Here is a 19,667-nt window from a genome sequence, read left to right as displayed (position 1 = left end):
TGAACAAGTAAGCAAGTTTCATTCCCAATGTGCTCACATAGTTTTAAAACTAACACATTATTGGGGGTCACAAAAAAGCACAATTTTTAAACAAACTAGAAAATAAAATGGTAGCCAGTGTGGTAATTTAGATACTAGTACACAGAATCAAACATTCTGACATCATTGTTTGCCACAATTCTATATAGTTTGTGCATACAAAATAAAATTAATGAATAGGTTATTTATTTAGTTACATCAAAATAATTATATATTTGCACGGCACTGGAGTTAGAAGTACAGAAAAATTATTACCAAGCCACCCTTTTACTAGGCGTAGATTGCACAGGTATGAGTATAAGCTACTTTGTTTCTGGGGGGAGGGGGGGGGGGGGGAATAACTAACTTTTATTGTGATGATATACAATTTTATAAGTAAATTATTTTAGAAAAATTGAAAACCTTGAGGCTGGAACTTGTTTAGAGAAGTATCTAAATGAACAGGCAGGGGTGAGGGAAATGTATTAAAGGCACAAGACAGAAAAATAATAGGAAAGAAAATGTTAATAATGTTCAGAAGTAATAGATAACTTTACATGTACCTAATACTATTAGCAAGGGCAGATTCATTAGGGAGATGAGAGGGGCATCTTACCCTATTCTGATAAAAACTTACACACTTTCTGAGAACTATGAAATAATTTGTTTCTCTACAACTCACCCCAATATCACCCCCACCCCTTCCATCAATTCTGGTCCCACCCTACTCCATCATCCAGGTGAGGTTCTGGACACTGTCCATTTTCAATCAAATAATTTATCAAATTCCTACTGTATGTCTTCAAGCCATCTTTGATTTATATATTATTCAAATGCCTAAGTAATTTTCACAAGAGTTCTGTATTTTTTTTTCACACTGTCAAGAGTGTTTACATTTTAAAAAATGAGTCTCGCTGATTTAAAATCAAACAAAAAAATATGCAAGCTAAAATTAAAAGTAACAAACTATGCTGAAAACCATAAAACGTCACTGTCAAAATCTTATTATGACAACATCTGTATACGTGGCCTGTATGTTGGAGGCGCACAGGGATATAAAGCATACAGATGGAGCATTACGGTCTCTTTTTGGATGAGGGGAGTGGAGAGAAGAGACAAATGGCATTCACATTCCAATATGGCAGCTGTTTGTTTGTATCTGCATCAGCAGTTATTGACTACAATAACATTGGTGTATTTAGAACAGGATGATGGCCATTTATGAGTGTATTTTTTGAAAATAGGACTAGCGTAAATCACAAACAGCTGATACAGAAGTACCCAAACGACAAGGGACATCGGAACAACGGAGCCATCATGGTCAAATGCCCCAACATTCATCTGTGCTTGGAGGCAGATGCACTATTTTGCCTCTGCATTATCTTCCTATAAAAATCGTATAAAATATGGGCAGTAAAAATATTTAAAAAGCTATTTAGAACAGAATACTTTAAATTAACATTATGTCACACACAGATAAAGATTTTGAATTTTTTGTAATAAACTTTGGGAATGCACAGTGGTTATGTGAATTTAAAAAAAAACATGATCTGACCTGTTGTAAATTTTGATATGTTGTGCTGTAACAATCTATAGTTTTTATGTACATTACCATACCAGTGAACCTAACAATATTTAGACACTCTTTCTCACAAATAATAAGTTTTTGCTCCTGCAGTTCAGTAAAAGCTCCGACGTGCCCGCAGACGACGTGAAGCAACAGGGACAAAGACCCAGAGAGCTGCTCCACTTCAGAAGGCTAGAGACAGGGGCGGCTCCAGGGCAGGGCACGCCGGACAGTTAGCAGGGCTCCCCTTCCCCCCATCCCCCCTATAATTATTGATGCAAATGTTTGTCATTAAATTGTAGACCCCTATTCATTCTATAACATAAACATAATTTATTCTAATTTTACTAAGAATATCAAATTTTCATAAGATTAATTAGCAAAACCATCACCAAAACTGAATTTTGAGGCTGGCTTAAAAATGTTTTTAAAAGTGTATTTTTTTTTAATTTTATGTAGGATGGATTTGAAATTGCTATTAACGTGGGTAATTAAGATATCAAAAACACCAACTCGTTTGATTTTGTTGTTTTTCATCACTGAAACAGCTGAATGAAAATGCAAAGGGAAAAGCAGACTAGGCGGTGTGCCACAGGCCACCCACCTGAGAGGGCAGACTGGCGCGGCGGCGAGCTGTGCGACATGCAGTGGTCGCTGTGGTAGCACAGCAGCCGGCGGGTCAGCTTGCCGGGCCCCAGGGACGACGGCCGCTCGGGTCGCGGCTCCGGGGCGGGCGGCCCCCCTCCGGGAGGGGGCAACGACCCCCCGGGGGGCTCCCCACTCGGCGACACCGACCCATTCGCCTGCTCAGTCTTATCCTTCTTCGGTTCTGCAACAAGAGAACACCACCCTTATAGTAGAGAAGGCAAATACGGTCGGAAAATCTTTAATCCGGAATTATCCAGTTCCGAACGTTCTATACTCCGGCACGCACGTGGCGCCAGATAACCTTCGCGTAATCTCACACCCAGGAAAGGTATAAGCACAGTAAACACGTGTAATGTAGGCATTTAAATTAATTTAGGTCGTTCGGTTAAATTTAATACTCCTGATATATATATTAATACAGCATATGTTAAAACTGTTGATTCCTAGCTTTCATGAAAACAGTGCTAAATCAATGTATTGGCTGGCGGACACTTTAGAAATTGTCGAGGGCGCGGCATTTGCCTAACGTTGTACCGCTACAAGTCGCGGCTCGACGGGCGTCATATTTCCTTGCCATTAGTTACGTTTGACGTCAATTCCTACGGGTTTTTAACTCCACAAACATGTAATTTTAAATTTAGTTGCTGCACACTATTTTCTGCCAGTTAAAATAATGTCAGGCACACATACATAGTTAATTTTTTGTTTTATTTTTCTGGGCGTTACCAACAGACCAAATTCTCTCACCCCCCTCCCCTCCAACCCATAAACGCCTAAAATTCCGGAGGGGAAAGAAGTTATAAGTGTTCTATGAGAAATTTTACTCGTATTCCAGGCACTTCAGTACAAAAAAATTTGAGTCCCTGAAACCTTGTTACTGCTTTGAGGGAACTGGATAGAAGCCATTTTCATCCAGTGTTTCAATTTAGAACATACCCTTAATTTCTCTGATGTTAAGTGGTTTTAAAAAAAAACAGGATCATCTCTGTAAAAAAATTATCATGACAGCAGCCACCGATAGTGAGCCACCCCCTGAAGGTACCGTCCAACTTTAATCTTGCACCAAACCATTTAGAGCGAACGTACATTAAATCAAACTGCAGTCTGGCCAAATTAATTCAACAGAAAACTTAATGGCACGAGGCGCTTTAGTAAATTAAAATCGGTATCGAACGGAAGAACGCGACTCCACGCACGGGGTTGTACAGGAACAGCATCGCTACTTTAACACACACTGTGTGAATTCTAACCCCGAGTGCTGCCTAAAAATTAAATTGAACTGAAACCAATAATTAACATCTCATACACTTTTTTTGTTTTAGTTTTTTACCGCGATTATAACCTAAATTCTGAACGTAATTGACAGTGCAGCGTCCCGGCCCTCGGTCTTGTGGTTTCCGGCAGAGCTTCCAGACATCGCTGTGATAACGGATGCAACGTGCTGCAGGGCTGCTGCAAGGCCGTCCCTTTCCATGTCACTCCTCTTGTTCGTCTAGTTTTGTAATACAAATATACACTAATGGAAAAAAATAAATTTAAGTTTTATTAGCATTGCATTAATAAACCTTCAAAGAAACGAACTGACGCAATTTGATCGAAATTTGAATGTCAGCACTTATAAATCTAGCCCGAATATACTTTATCAGGGGGAAGGGGGGAATTCTATATTTTATTTAGGATGAATCAGCAAAACCTTCGTCGAAAATTAAGCTCGAGTTTTCCTTTAAAAACTTTTTCCTCCCTCCGTCCAACCCTAGAATATAAGGGCCCAGGGTCGCCACTGCCCGCTGCGGTATCTTCCGACCAATCAACTGGTCTGAGAAGCAAGGAGCTGGAAGGCGAGGTTGCCGACTGAGATGGAGCCGAACTTGGGCGGGCGACTCCACAACCCCGCATGATGCATGGCGTCGAGGGTTGCTGCGGGGGGAAGGGGAGAAGATTGATGGGCGACGAGCGGCAGCAGGAGGGGGAGACTCGCCTCAAGGTTAGGACTCGCCGGCGACCCTCTGGACGCGCTGACCGCCGGCCGGGAATCAATGCCGTGAGGCCAACACGAGAGCCAATCGCGGCCCGCGCTGGTCCGCTGACGTCACAGCGACGATCGATCGAGCAGGGACAGTGCATTAGCACTCACGCCGCCCCGTGTAGGGGGGGGGGGGGGGGGAGTTTGTCAAATGACCGTGTAGCATCCGACAGGAGTTCGCCCTAAAGGATCGCCCGGGAAAACATGCGTAACTACACCAGGCTATTAAGATCGCGCAGCTAGCAATTCTTCTAGACCGCTAGTCGCTAGTCTCTATTCACTTTATATTTTTCTTTTGTTGTTTTTTAAGTTGTATCAGACGAAGTGGCGATCTATCTAATAGCGCTGCAGCTACCCGTTGGTGTAGAAAGAAAATGTATATTCTGCGCGTGTGTAAAAGAATATCATTGAGCGGGCAGAGGATTTGAACAGTGTCCGCGCACATTAGTCTTGGTCCAGCAACCTCGAGTTCCGACCATCCCGGTACCCTTGCTGACCCGCCTTCTGCTCTTCCTCTCGCACTACTGACAGCAGCATACGCAGAATTTCATGGGGAGGGGGGGAGGAGGAAGGATACAACCACTTTGCTTGCTTTGCTTGCTTCGATAGCGCAGCGGAGCGCTCGATGGCATGTTTGCATCAGATCTCACTCGTATACTTGCTCGCAATCTTACATTCCTATACCTCTACCTACAGGCCCATCGAGAGAAACCAGGGTCCGGGGACAAACAAGTTAGTCGGACCCCTTTATTGACTCTACAACTTTTCAAATCCTTCAATGAAAACAAACTTTGTTGCAGGCAAGTTTGATAAGTTGTTACACTTTCTCACCGCCGAGTTAAATTATTCTGTTTATCTCGGGGTATCCAAAACTCGAAACGCGAGTGAAAGCAACTGTATAACAATGAATGGCAATCATAGATGCTAGGACCTAATATAATCAGAAGATAAACGACTGAGGATATAAATATTTTGCAAAACCGGCTTATTTCCGATAATTAAATAAAATATTTATTTTCTTAATAATAATTGCTTTCGACAGCTTTATGCCATAACTGTAAACTTGATATGTGCGTTTCTCACTACTTTTAATGTTTCCCATTAATTATTATAACTTGTAATTTTCGTCCTATCAAGGTAAAGCAAGCATTTAAAAAAAAAAAAAAATCTGTAACTCAACCAGGAGCTCCTGGTATCTCGCCTGTCCTGCCTGTCTGTAGCGCGCTTGGCCGCCTCCGTGGGCTCTCGTCACGCGCCGCTGACCCGGTGCACGCGAGCGCGCGCCTCTCGCAGGCTATTTGCGGGATGATCACCCCGCGCAGCCCCCGAGCCACCCTGCTGTCCTGCTGTCCCGCTGCGTCGCCGGTCAAAGGCAAGTCATCCCAGCGCGCCGGTGCTTCAAGCGACGCATCGCAGCGCCTCGCTCGGAACTCGCACTCACGACAACCAAGGTTCGAGTGCCGTTCATGCCGTCCTTTTTTCGGAGAAACCATCCCAGGCAACCGACCATGGACGATACCTGCCTCCCCCAATGTCCACGATTCGTGTTACACAGTTGCACAAGTCTGCCTGCAGTAACCCTGCTGTCGTGGACAAGCAGCTCAGATCAATTTAAAATAAACTTTTTTACCTTACACAATAAATAACGTGCGACAACGTGTAGCATGTAGCATTAAACCGATTTTAAGGTAATCCCATCTTTATTTCATTGACGATCCTATTACAACATAAGCACCGTAAATTATTAGGTTGCGGATGTCTTCGCCAGATATGGCTACTATCTGATAATTTTACAAATCAGGTATTTATCCATAATTAAAATTCATTGTTTAACTATTTGCTTCATGGTAACTCATGGAAGTTCATTTTCTCTGATTTCACAGATAGGTAATAGCAATGCATACCAATTTAAATTCTATAGTTAATTTTCTAAATATTTATTTATAAAGAATTGGACTATAAAATCGACAAAACAATAACACCGACCGTAAAGCATTTTTAAATTTTTGCTATGATTTCAATTGAGCAATTAGTACAAATGTGTGAAATTAGAGAAAAAAATTAAAAATTCTGAAAAAACTCACGACGGATGTAATCGAAAAAGGATTAAATAAAATTTTGTAAAACCCCCGACTAAAAGGAAGAAAGTAACGAAAGATAAAAATGAACAGAATAATAAAAAGGGTTGATTTGTCGCGAAGTCATATAAACAACTAATTATGACTTTTCTTAGTGCTTCCTACCTTCATGACAAATTTGTTTTTCGTAGAAATAGACACAGCAATAATATCAAATATAGGTACCTTTTAATATAATGACAAATCCAAGATAATCCGTCTGGGCTACCATTGCCATCTCTGTTCCCAATTTCAATTAATATATAGCAGTATAGTAAAGTTATTAAGTGTGTCGTAGAGATGCAGCAATTTATATCAATTAAATACTACATTTATTTACGTACCCAACGCAATTTCAGTCACAAACTCATAAACTGCCAAATTTTCGTTCATTTCGAGGAAGGGAATGGCAGACCCAACAAATTTCAATTAATAATAGAGCTGTACCGATTCACAAAATTTTGCCGATATAACTGTTGCAGATTCACAGATTCCGAAACGATACAGGATAAAACACCTTTTTTTAAAAAAAAAAAATTCATAATTTTACTAGATTACCCAAAATAACTCATTCTAAGAAAAATCATGCAATGCAAATGCACATGTATTTTGGTTTATCAACGGAACATAACCTCTCTTTTTTAGCTATTATGTTTAGCTTGTTTTCCTTTATTTGTTTACGACCTAAGTTGCTTATTTAAACATTAATTTACTAATGAAGGTGTGAAAATGTAGTTTTTTAATACGTAATTATATAAAATATTATTTAATAATAGGTAACTGTGAAATATATTGATTCACAAAATACGAAGTTTAAAATAATGATTTTAAACTGTGCACAAGACTTTGTACATGTTTACTATTCAAGAACGGGAATTCTAATAACATCCTAACGCGCGCGGGGGCGAAAATTTACTGGACCGAACATTTAAACGCAAATGCGTTTCATGTTGTCGCTTTGCATGGGAAACAGTAAAACTAATTTTGTTATGGAACGTCCTTATTAATTGGTTATTATTTTTTTATTAAATTTTGATTAAAGTATCATTTTATTGATTTTATTTAATTTGATTTTTATGGAAAAATAAGAAATCAAATATGGTTTGCTAGCTACGTGTCTCCACATAGTTTCCGACAATGTTCTTCTGCTCTATCATCAGACCCTCAGCAGTTCATATACAGAAGCAAGAAGAAAAATGTTTATTACAGCGCCCTCTGGCGAGTTAACACCATAACACACCTATTTAAGAACCATTGCCGATGAATCAAAAACCTTATACAGGAAAACCGTATATAAATCGGTTAAATCCTTTTGGAGATAAATGAAAACATATATATATATTTTTTTCGTCCACGAACATCCTCTCGAACATCCTCTCACCCTAAACGCATACTACTTCTCCGTTCCGGCGTGGGTAAAATTAACACCTCACTCAGCTTTTAGAGCCTAAACCCACTGACACGATAAGCAGCGCGCATTATTTTTGATACTGATTTACGTGGTGTGTGACTCACTAGCGCGACACGTCAGTTAGTGCTGCATCATATACACAACACACAATTTAATAATGGCCATGGGCGACTAGGCGTGGCTACGTACCTGAGAGAGTGAAATAAAAAGGGGGGGGGGGGGGGGTAAAAATTTCCACGTGACCTTACCTCGGGGGTAGGTAAAATTTTACTACGTAATATTTTACTACGAGTCAAAATTTGCCTGCACGGAAGAAAAAAAAATGTAGTAACGCAAGAGTTCAAGCATCATACCCCAAGAAGCACCACGACGCAACGAACTATCAAATAATAACAGTGCGTCGCTCACAACTCCATGTTTTGTTGTTTTACTGTTTGCTGCAGTGTTGAATTGCCGGAGCTTGAAAATATGAGCTTTAATTACAATACCTTTATTTATAATACGCATTTTCCAAACACTATATACATAATTATTTTTTTTAAAAATCTTTGATTTACGTAAAATAATGTTTTTCGTGTAACAACCTTTTTCAAACGGCAGTTATCTATTTAACGATTTTTAGGGAAACTGGGTAAAATCTTATGTAAGAAGGAGGGGTCCAAGAAATATTGTGTAATATTGGGGGGGGGGGGGGACGGAGATAAAAAATGGCTAAAATCGTCCTTACGTAATTAACGGCCCCTTAAACCTCACCACAGCATGTTATTAACTAACATGTTACGGTCTGTATCACTGGGAGAACATAGCCAATTACTTCACGAGGGCATAATTACTAACCCAGCCCACGAATGCTGACGTCAGTAAGTGCCCGGCGCTAACTCTTGGGCCATGTCGAGCCATAAGCTGCAATACGGAAGTTGTACTGCAAACTGTGGCTGAAGCTTCATATTTGAAAACCCAAGGTGGCGGGGTTTCATCCCCATTAATGAAAAATCTTTCTCAAATATGATTCTTCTTAAATTTTTGTTCCGCTCATGATTTTAAATTATGTTATGGTATACAGACCTGCCAACATTCAATTTTTAAAAAATCATGAGGTCCTCGATAAAAATTTTCAGGCCCATAAATACAAATTAGAAATAAAAAACAACAAATGAGAATCTTTAAATTTAAGTGACATACCTGTACATATGTTACATGGTCTCTGCTTCAAAATTTATTTCAACAAATTATAGATTGCAGATTTAATTTAGATGAACATAATTTAGCGCTGTCGTGTAGTGATCATGCAGGGCCGCAACTAAAAAAGATGTAAAATAACATTCTGCTCGTGTAACACTATTATCACTGTTCACAGCAAAATTAATCTTTTTATTGGAAGCAATACACTTCACGTGTTAGTTGTGTTTTTTTGTAGCGACATGTTTCACAATGTCTCCTCTTCCACTATGCGAGATAGAAAAATCAGCACGGCACATGCTACAAAACGCAAAATTGCTTCCTTTACGTGACTCGAGTATTGATGGAAACTCGTTACTGTAAGCTTTCGTAAAACTTGTTTTGTAACTTTTACAAACAAAATCTTGGGGCCTCAAAAAATCGTGAGGAAACACTATTTTGGCGTGAGGGCGTGAGATGGACCTTAAAATCGTGAGCCTCACACCAAAATCGTGAGAGTTGGCAGGTCTGGGTATAGTAATGGATACTTGTTTGTAAATGGTTTTATCGATTCAATAGAATGGTTTTGAGAAACTTAAAATTGCCAATTTATATTTAATTCCTAGCATGAACAAAGATCGTATCATGCAGTATACAGTTTTGAATCAAACTTTTGTATGTTATAAAACAGTTGTTGAATCAAACTTTTGTATGTTATAAAACAGTTTTAAGGGTTTATTTCATCAATTCAATAAACATGTGGTTTTCCAAGGAGCCTAGAAAACCGAGATTTTTATTGATGATATCCTTAAAATACAGAAACTGTACATACAAACGGTTAATTCAAAATTGTATAACACGCTTGCATGCCCTCAGTTCGCTCTAATGTTGAAAATAAATAGGGTTATTTTAAGTTTCTGAAAACCATCAAATAACACTTACTGAAGTGATGAAAACCATTTTCCGAACTATCCACTATGGCTATATTAAGGCGCGGCAAAAAGGCAAACTTTCGAAATACAAATGCAGTTCCGACCGCCCGCCGAAGCGCACCCCCGCGGGCAGCTCGACCACGACGCCACCGCCTGACTCACGTCTCCCCGGCTTCCAGGTCGCGGGCGGCCGTCCAGGCGTGTGGTAACCTCCCTCCCCGCTGGCGCTCGGCCACGGCCGGCGCGGAGCAGAGCTGCCAGATCGGCGAGGTAATGGACGCGCGGGATGAGCTCCCTCCCTCCGCGCTAGCTTTGAGCCCAGGTTAAAATTTCTCATACGGTTTGAGGTAGTTGGTTAATTCACCGCCGCAATCGCCACCATCTCTAGGGCATCGACTTGTGGTGGTCCCTAGCGGACAAGTGTCGAACTCTTCAAACACCCCTTCCCCCTCCTGTTGAACGACCTTGAGCTGCAGTGAATGATGGCTGGGGGGTGCGGGGAATGACAGCGGGCGACAGTGCTGCGCTCTAACGTGTAAATAACAACCTAAGACGATACAGGGCGTTACGGAAGCGCCCTGCAGCGGTGAAGTTCCCAAGCTGTTCATCATACGCTCCTGAAAAACGTAGAGTAAATCCTATCCACTCGCGACTTCCATACAGTATATATATTCAAAGGTCGTGTCGCACCCCACGACACACGCATCACGGAGCCAGCACCTCGGAGCGAACACGCCTTCGTGCGTTTCAGACGCGTCCGCCCGGCAAGCCATGCAAGAATGCAGAACAAAGCTCTGCCCATTCCACAATGACATGGAAATGGGGACGGACCTCTACGATGGCAAGCAGACGGAGTCGGACCCGTACGGATCAGCTTGGATGCTGAGCTCTAACGTTAACGTTGCTCCGTGCGAATAAAGTCCGAGTACTTGGCTGCGGTGGTAGCCAATATGTTAAAAATGGTTTTAAGTACAAGCATTTATATATTGTTACTAGCGACCCATCCCGGCTTCACACGGATGCGATCTATTAATGTGGCTCATTTAGATTTAATAAGTCAGTACAGGAAAAGCATCAAGCGTCTTTTTACGACTTGATTACAAAACACCGATATTTCTCAACTATTTTTTTTTGTATTCAGTATGACTGTAATATTCACATAAATCTTCCGGAAGTTCTCTAAACGAATGTTAAAACAGCATCAAAAGCCGTTGTTTAGTTAAGAAGTAAGCGAACACAGACGCAAACAGCGACTTTTGTTTTATACTTTTTTTAGATCATAGATGAGAATCGTTAATTGATTGCTGAATTCAAAATATTTGTCCACAAATTAATCGTCCTCTGAGATCTATATCTATCCATGTCACGATTAAGACGAACTTCACGTTAAATGGATGATTCTCTGGCTCTCTGTGACCTATGTCTATCTCGGTCAAGACTATGACGAAACTCACGTTCAACAGACGTTTCTCTGTTTCTTTTCATACAAGTACTTATCTTCTATTAGACAACCTTAATTCATTTTCTTCTCCGGTTTCATCATTAAGACGAAATGCTTGCATCTCTGGAACTACGACCTATATTTGGACGACTTCTCGTGGCATAATTACTATTTAGAGATCTCGAAACACATTTTTTTTTATTTACATTAATATTTCGTAACCTTGAACTGCAATCTCATAGGTTGCCTTTAGTAACGTTTCCATGAATTGTGAATGCAGCGGAGACGCGATAGTGAAATGTTCTGGAAGATCCGTCACCGTTTGCGTGATCCGTCTCCGTTTCCGTGCCATTGTAGAACGGGCCTTAGGGACAGTGTTTGAAGTCCCACGACTGCAGACATCACGCAGAAACAAGCACGAGCCAATTCAATGCCTCGCGCGTAAAGGCGAAAGGGGTACTTGATGCACCGGCCGGTGTCGTCCTTATCGCCTCCTTGCTCCCGGGCGCAAGATCTTCAGGACAAATTCTTTAGGCAGTACCACGAGCTACGGAACATCGCGTTTTAGCCGTTGCCACTTCAAAAAATACAGTTTATAAAAGAAATACGAAAACCGCAGTACTCATCGGTAGAGACTTGAAAAATTCGCGTGTTCAAACATCTCATAGCTGGGCAAATGTCACATGTTCATTGGCTGCAGAATTGTGAGGTGTCTTAACTGGGTGACTTGTGATCTGAGACTTCTTTGATTGAGGGTCTCTAATTGGCCCCTCTCCAGGTTAACAGTGAAACAATAGCAGAAGCAGCACCGATGTATAATTATTTGAATTTTTCCGGTCTCCACTCATCGGCCCTTTATGTTTTTCGTAAGCAGACTCCACCCGCACATCGCGTGGTTTCTTCAGAAGCTCTGCACAGACTGGAACCGAACCCGCGTCGCCTCGGAGGGAGGACACGCAGAGACAGGTGTCGGGGGGGGGGGGGGGGTCAGGTGAGGAATGCCCAAGAGACCTGGCCCGGCGCCCAGGTAATTATACCAGCAGCCCAGACCTTGCCGCGTCAGACCGCCCCAAGGCTGCCCTCGACACCTGCGCGCCTGCGCACAGCGACGACTATTATTACACCGGCGACCGCGAGGCAGGAAATGCCGCCCTTCGTGACGCGGCCCGTGCTCGCTTCAGCGGGACCACGCCTCGCCAGCTTGCAGTTTGTAATACTTTCATACCGCTCGCAATAAAGCTGCCGTGCTATTTATACTTAGCTCTTACTTCTTGTTGGAAGTCAACACGTGCGAAATGGTGTGATTATATGATAGTTGTAGTCTCCCGCGGCCTGTTAGTAACTATGTGGTTGCAAACAAGGTACAGAAAGTCTGAAACAAATGGAAAGATCCCAGATGGCTGGGCCTAATCTCCCTTACGGGGCCTCTAGTCGGGGTGCATCTGTGCGAGGCGGGATGATAAGCGCGGCGCTTGCTGGTGCTTCTAGCGCGTTATCTCCTATCAGCGCAATTCTCTGAACTGGCGCGCAGTCTTCTGGTCGTGTATTGAGCAACCGTGAAATATGAGCAGTGATAGTAACACTATGTGGCAAGTAAATAAAGATAAGGGTGTAATGCAAGTTCCTTAAATGGATTTTAGAATCTGTACCGATTGTTTTACGCCTAATATTTACTCTGAAAACACGTCTGTTAGCCATTTTAACTCTTATAAAAATACAATTTAAAACCTTAATCCGAAATCGAAAGTACTTTTCGGCCCTTGGATGGTTCTTAAATGCTTTTCGTAAAAGACCCCACTGGGATATCTTGAGTAGTTTATAAATCGCGTTTTTTGAACCTGTGTGTGCCCGGGCACTCCCAATTTTCCGTCGCATTTATCCGCCATCTATCAGTCCGTCAACAAGTCGAGCGATTCCCAATGATTCGCACGTCAGTCAAAATATTTTCCACTGGGATGCTGCCAACTGATTAGAACGCTTATGTACGCCAAGTACTTATAAATCATTAAACTATTTTTTTCGCTCTGATTATTTTTAAAATATATTTCCGAGGTACCGTAGGTTAATAATTTATACTACGGTGTCTCGGTCAATTTTGTAGGAAACATTAGACTTTGAAACGTGTTCAAACGCAAGTTAAAAACATAATATGGAAGCAGATAAACTTAGAAAAAAAAACTTAAGATATTTTTGAGGTTATAATTCAAATCGTCCGTCAGTCGAACGTTAAAGCTTGGCAAGGTATTGACTAACGGAAGGATTGAGTTTTCTGGGCCATCTGATTGGCTGCACATCACGTAACAGACGGACGAGTGACGGACGGATGCGACCATTTGAGTCCAGCTTTAAGCGCAGTAATGCAGGATATACAATTTTTTTTTTTTGACGTGTTAACGTCTTAAATTGATGAACGCCATCTGGACGCACGAAAAAGCTTGACTCATTGTCACGTTCCGCCTGAGCCGAGCGTGCAAGCGAGAGCGCGGAACAAGCGATAGGAAGGCACGATCGGCTTGTGACGCATCTATCTCTCTTCCACTCCATCGGCCGATGCGTCCGAGTAGAAGAGAGAGAGAGCGGCAGCACACAACCTACACGTGAACTGTTTTGTCAACTGTTTATAAAGTGAAGTGAAATGTTTTCTTATAACGTTATCACGTAAAATTATCGTCCGTAAACCGACTTTACAGACAAACCCCCCCCCTTTTTTTTAATTTACACATGAAAATGAAACAGACATGTAGCTTCCCACTCGAGGCAGGTCTACATGGATGGAACGGGGCTGACACTCACAGGAGCCGGCCGCCCTATTAGAGGGACAGTCCTGTCGCTCCGGCCAGCCTGGAGAATAAGTGAGGTGAGGTGAGATGAGATGGGAGTGTGGAGCAGCGACGGAATGAAACCCCACAGTCCACGGCAACGTCCGCCACGTTTGTCACATGTAAAAAATCCGAGTTCGACCCAGCCGAGAATAGACTCCTGGATCGTCTCGGTGGGAGGCACCTCCATTTTAAATTTACAGATATCTTCGTTAGTTTATGGGCACTTAGTTTATTTAATTCGAACGAGAACTCAATACAAAAACAAAACCATCAACACACTGTTTAGTCCTCAGCAAACAAACTCTTTTCGCCTTTCACTTTCCGCTTTGCCGTGCTTGCAATGTAACGCAGAACTCTTAAGTCTGAGTATTGTTTTAGTTTCTACGAAGAACCAATTGTCTGGAATTACGAAGAACTCTTGGTTTATATGATGCGCATTCCTCGTTGAAAAGCACGTACATTTACCGTAATTCGTAACAGTGTAAGCACAAGAGATATGTCGTTTATTGCATTTCCAGGTAATTTAGTTTTATGCGATTCCTTCGATTATTTCGTTACGTAAGTATTGCACATCATTGCAATATTTTCTTTCAGCGTGTCTCCGAACCACGGAGTTACCTATTAAGAGTTTATAAATTACAGTCACGCCCATGAATCAATTTTCCGCGAGTTTAAAACGTGGCGGACGTTGCCGTGCACCGGTGGGTCTTGCCCGGGGAGTGCTCAGTTTCCCCACTTCCGCAAACGTTTCAAAGTCTGTAATGACCTCGACGTCGTCGAGTCACCGAGCTCGAACCCACGACCCCGCGAAATGGCCGAGGACTCGCTTGGTGAGACTGTGTCGGCAAGCCGGGGGGAAGCTGAATGTAGACATTGTAGACATTCCAGACATTCCAAGTAGCCCGATTACCCAACGGTCTGCGAACCATTTCATAACCGATTTGGTGCCAGGGAAATAACTCGAGGCGGGCAGTCGGAGCTTGTCTATCGTAGTGTTAGAACAAAAAAAAAGTTGGACATAGTCTGAATTATTTGTATTGAAAGATACGTAGGCCTACGTGTATAGTCAAATATTAAAAAAAAAAAGTCTTGTAATTTTTCACGTACTATCCAACTTGCAATGAATTAAAAATGAAATTACTAGATCATTTATTTATTTACTAAGTTGATTAAAAAAAATATTTGGAATAGTGGAATTAATAAGTCGTGGCGATGAGAAGTTGTCTGAAAGGTTTTGGTTTGGTTGGTTTGGAAAAAAAAAGGGGGGAAGGGCACCAAGATGAGTTCTTGCCCGGGTGGAAAATAATCTAGTTACGTCCTGCTCGGTGGTCACAAACCGGGGTCCGGATGAACACTGTAATAACCATAACGTGATCGTTGCAGTGGGAGAGCCATTTTGCTCGTATAAGGCCAATTAAATAAGTACAATTATCTTTTTTAATTTAGTGAGTTTTGTGACGTTTAAGCATCGCATAGTAAAAACATATTCTTAAAAGGCAACTTATGTATACGCCTACTGACTAAAAGTTATGGTAGCTCTAAAAAAAAAAACCTTACCACAAATCACGTAAGTGGGGTTAATGGAAAAAGTCAAAGTTCCTGAGTGTTTTGTAATAAACAATGCGAAGAGAAATGCAAATAAATGCATTGAAAAAATTTGGCAGTACCTACAATTTTGTCTCGCTGACCGCCAATTACTTGTGTCTCAGTTACCAACTTTTTCCAGTACCTCCCATATTATTGTTTTTTTTTTTTTGCGAGCAAACTACTAACGTAAAGTCGAATTTAAAAGAGCACTCATTTACCTGAAAATAATATTTTTGTAAAAACATGTTGGTTCCAATACTTCATGGACACAACGCAGCGACGAGGAATTCATTTCAGGCGCAGGTCTTGATCGCAGATATTCTTAGTGCCGGGGGGAACACAAACAAGCTCGAGTGAAAACCGCTGTACAGTGAGTTATAAATAGGTACACATGTTTACATAAATACAAAGAGTCTGGAGTATTTTCTCCCCGCCAGAGGCTCTAATTCGGCCCATTAACTGGGTCAACCTCATAAATATCGGGCAGGAAGGAACCGACAACCGAAATTCTCCTATTCCACTTTTTTAACTGAAATAAAAATTCCAATGGTTTTGCCAACAGCGCGGCCCGATTGATGGTGCCTATTTTCACTCTCGCTCTCTCTCTCTCTCTCTTCCAAGTGCAGCGATCACTCATAACAATTATGAGTAAATTGAAGAATTTTCTTTTGGCATTAATATATTGTTAATTTACTTATAACCTACTCTTTATGGCGTGAAAAGGAAACACATCTTAGTACTTTAAAATTCCGATTTTCCTGTAGCTTTCAAGAGTCACGAGCGAACATTGCAAAAAAATAGTTTTGTGGCAACCACAAAATATTTTGCCAATATAAATCTTGCCACATATGTTATCTTAACAAAAGTAATTTGGCTGATACTAATAAGCATCTTGGAAACTACAAAATCACTTTTTATCACAAAATATTTGGTAAAAAGTAAATTGACCAAAAATTCTGTCACAAAGTTCTCCCCCCCCCCTTTTTTTTATCTGTATCGAGGTCGCACGATGCGTTGTGCTACACCGGACTGTACTATACATTAAGAAACTCCAAATACATTTAATGCATTCCACTTTTTATTCATTCTCATAAAGGCACATTTTGTTTATATGAATGATAAAAATCGACTGCTAGATTTAATCTTGCACCCATTCCAAGTATTGCTTTGAACCTAGCCTGGTACTTGAACCCCATAAAACACAATTATTTAAAACGACGTAACAATTCATTTTACTTAAATCAAAGACCAGTATGCCCGAAAAGAATGTGACAAAGCAGTCGATAAGAATAACTATCTAAGAGTATTTGGTGATATGGTTGGAAACAGTTTCCCCCTGTGAAATCTGGTCCATGCAACTTGTCCCAAATTAAATATTTCTCTGAAGAAATAAAAGTGGTGCCCATTTCCCAACAAGTCACTTGTAAAGCAACAATTTTTTTTTTAACTAACCCTAACAATCACATGAAGTTTTCTTTGCAAACTACTATTGCCAGAACAACAGTTTACAGTAGTTTGCATAACCAAACCGGTGCAGTCTTTGAATGGTTCTTGCGATGGGGAAGCTAGAATTAAAACATTTTGGACATAAGCTATTGCTAGCTTATACTGTACATCACGAAATTAAAAAAAAAAACCTCAAGTAAAGTACAAATAAAAATGAATACACAAACACGAGAAAACAAGCGCCAAAATCGGTCATCGGCTGCAACTGCGTATGTTAAAAATTATATATATATATATATATATATATATATATATATATATATATATAAACGTAGACCGATGGCACTGGTTCAATGTTCCCTGTTTTATGTGGTTCAAGTACCAGGCTAGGTTCAAAGCAACACTTGGAATGGGCGCAAGATTAAATCTAGCAGTCGATTTTTATCAAACAGATAAACTAAATGTGCCCTTATGAGAATGAATAAAAAGTGGAATGCATTAAATGTGTTTGGAGCTTCTTAATGTATCGTACAGTCTGGTGTAGCACAACGCCTCGTGCGACCTCGATACAGAAAAAAAAAAGGGGGGGGGGGAACATTGTGACGACAATTTTTGGTCAATTTACTTTCTGCCAAATTTGAGACGTAGTTACACGAACACAAGACACCAGTGTCGGACACAACTTCGGGCACCGAGCGTCGCTGACGAGCTGTCGGCAGGCGGGAGGGAGCGCTGTCCAATTAGCGTCGGCGCACAGAGGAGTGGCACGAGGCGACGTGCTCGCCGCGCCGATGTTCGCGGCGTCAGGGCGCGCCCTAAGAGTCCGCTTCAGCGCCTCGAGTAAGCGACATTACTTACAGTTCACCGCGCTGTCACCAGCCGGCGAACTGGTAATCTGAACTCACTGACAAAATTAGTGGGAATCATCGAAAAAATTTGCGACCTTCCATCACACTAAGATAACGAACCTGTGGAAAGCCATAGATTCAAATGGAACGGTTCCAACAGAGACATGCAAAAGTGTGTTTAAAAAAAAAACCTGTAAAGTAATTGTACTGACCATGGAAAATATTTTCGAAAGCGTTGTGAGTTTGGTAAAACGTAGTGACATGAGACAAAATACTTTTCTTAACTTTAGTATCCAACAATAGGCTGGGTTAAAATAGCGAGCGCGGCTATATATAACAGAATTCCACCGATCTGAAGCAGACTGTACTGTTTCCAAGTTGTAGCGTGACTCAAAGACGATGACGGGCGACCCGCGGACAAGAGGGTCGCTGTCTCCCGGGAATCACGGTCAAGCCGCTTAACGGCTTCTTTATTCCCTCCCCCTCCCCCTCCCCCCACACCCCAATAAAAACACCCATCAGACAGTCTTTTGTTCCTCCTCATTGGCTTGGCTCGGCTCGGCTCGGCTCGGCTCGGCGTCTGTGACAACACAGGCAATTAGGCGCGTTCCCGTCATTCCGGGCAAAGACACTCGGCAACGGCGCGGCGTTACGATTTCCTGTGCCGGGTAGCTGCACAACAGATTATGCTAGCAGCCATGCAACAACTGATCGCAGTGGCGTAGCCAGGATTTGTGTATGGGGGGTGTTAAGAAGCATGTCGCCCCCCCCCCCCCCCCCCCCACCAGGAAAATTTGTATTTTAAGGTGTAAAATAGTGCCATTTTAGCAGTTATCGGTACTTAAATTTAAATATAGTAATGGTAAAAATTTATTAATTTTAATACGAAATTTGTTTGAGTGATGAATAAGAAATTAATTAAAGATTTGTAGCTAAGGGGGGGGGGGGTTGAACCCCTAGCCCGCCCCCCCCCCCCCCGGCTACGCCCCTGAACTGATGCACACGGGAATAACTGTTTTATTTCACACAACGTTAATCTTTATTTTCAAATCAAATGCGAAATCACTTCGCCACTGCCGAAACAAAGGTTTTTTTTTTAAACCAATGGGAGCAAACTTCGGCAGTTATTAATTGCCCTGAAATAAAAATGATTATATGATTAAGAGCTGAAGAAGTTCAAAGATGACATGGCAAAAATTTACTTCTTGAGTAAAAGCAACTTAGGTTTTTTTTTTTTTAAATAATTAAACTGCTCATTCCATTCATTTTAAAAAATAATGTTTCTGATGCTCATTATAAATTGAATGTGTACGTCGAACCTTTTCCAGAGTTTAATTGCAGATGGTTAAACGTAGGGCGCACCCGAACCAACCAAGGTGTTGGTTCATTTCCCCCAACCCCAAGGTGAGTCATAAGTCCGAACACGGAAACTGAAGGAGTGGAGCCGATAAGGCGGACATGAGCTTTGAAATAGGCGACTCCTGCGCGATCTTGGGATATTCTAAGAGGGACTTGAGGCGACAGGGCTGGGTCAGAACCTCGCATCGCCTTGTGCGACGAAGCACCTGACAACCCAACCCCCGAGGTCATATTATGTCACTGCCTGAAAAGTGACCAAAACTCATAGACGTCGTGTTTGAGAGGTAGCC

At 41.6% G+C, this 19,667-nt stretch overlaps 1 protein-coding gene across 13 annotated transcripts in view; it reads right to left on the bottom strand.

Annotated features, from left to right (window-relative positions):
• LOC134530784 (phosphatase and actin regulator 1) overlaps positions 1-19,667 on the bottom strand; it is a 519,177-nt gene that overhangs the window by 38,392 nt on the left and 461,118 nt on the right. For all 13 annotated transcript variants that reach the window (XM_063365977.1, XM_063365975.1, XM_063365979.1 and 10 more), the window contains one exon: positions 2,190-2,414. In XM_063365977.1, the coding sequence (XP_063222047.1) occupies positions 2,190-2,414 (225 nt within the window). The remainder of the gene's footprint in view (positions 1-2,189; positions 2,415-19,667) is intronic.

This window comes from Bacillus rossius, chromosome 3, assembly GCF_032445375.1.
Source record: "Bacillus rossius redtenbacheri isolate Brsri chromosome 3, Brsri_v3, whole genome shotgun sequence".
NCBI classification, from domain to species: Eukaryota; Metazoa; Arthropoda; class Insecta; order Phasmatodea; family Bacillidae; genus Bacillus; species Bacillus rossius.
Note: the sequence above shows the minus strand (reverse complement) of the source record. Positions and strands in the feature narration are given on the sequence as shown.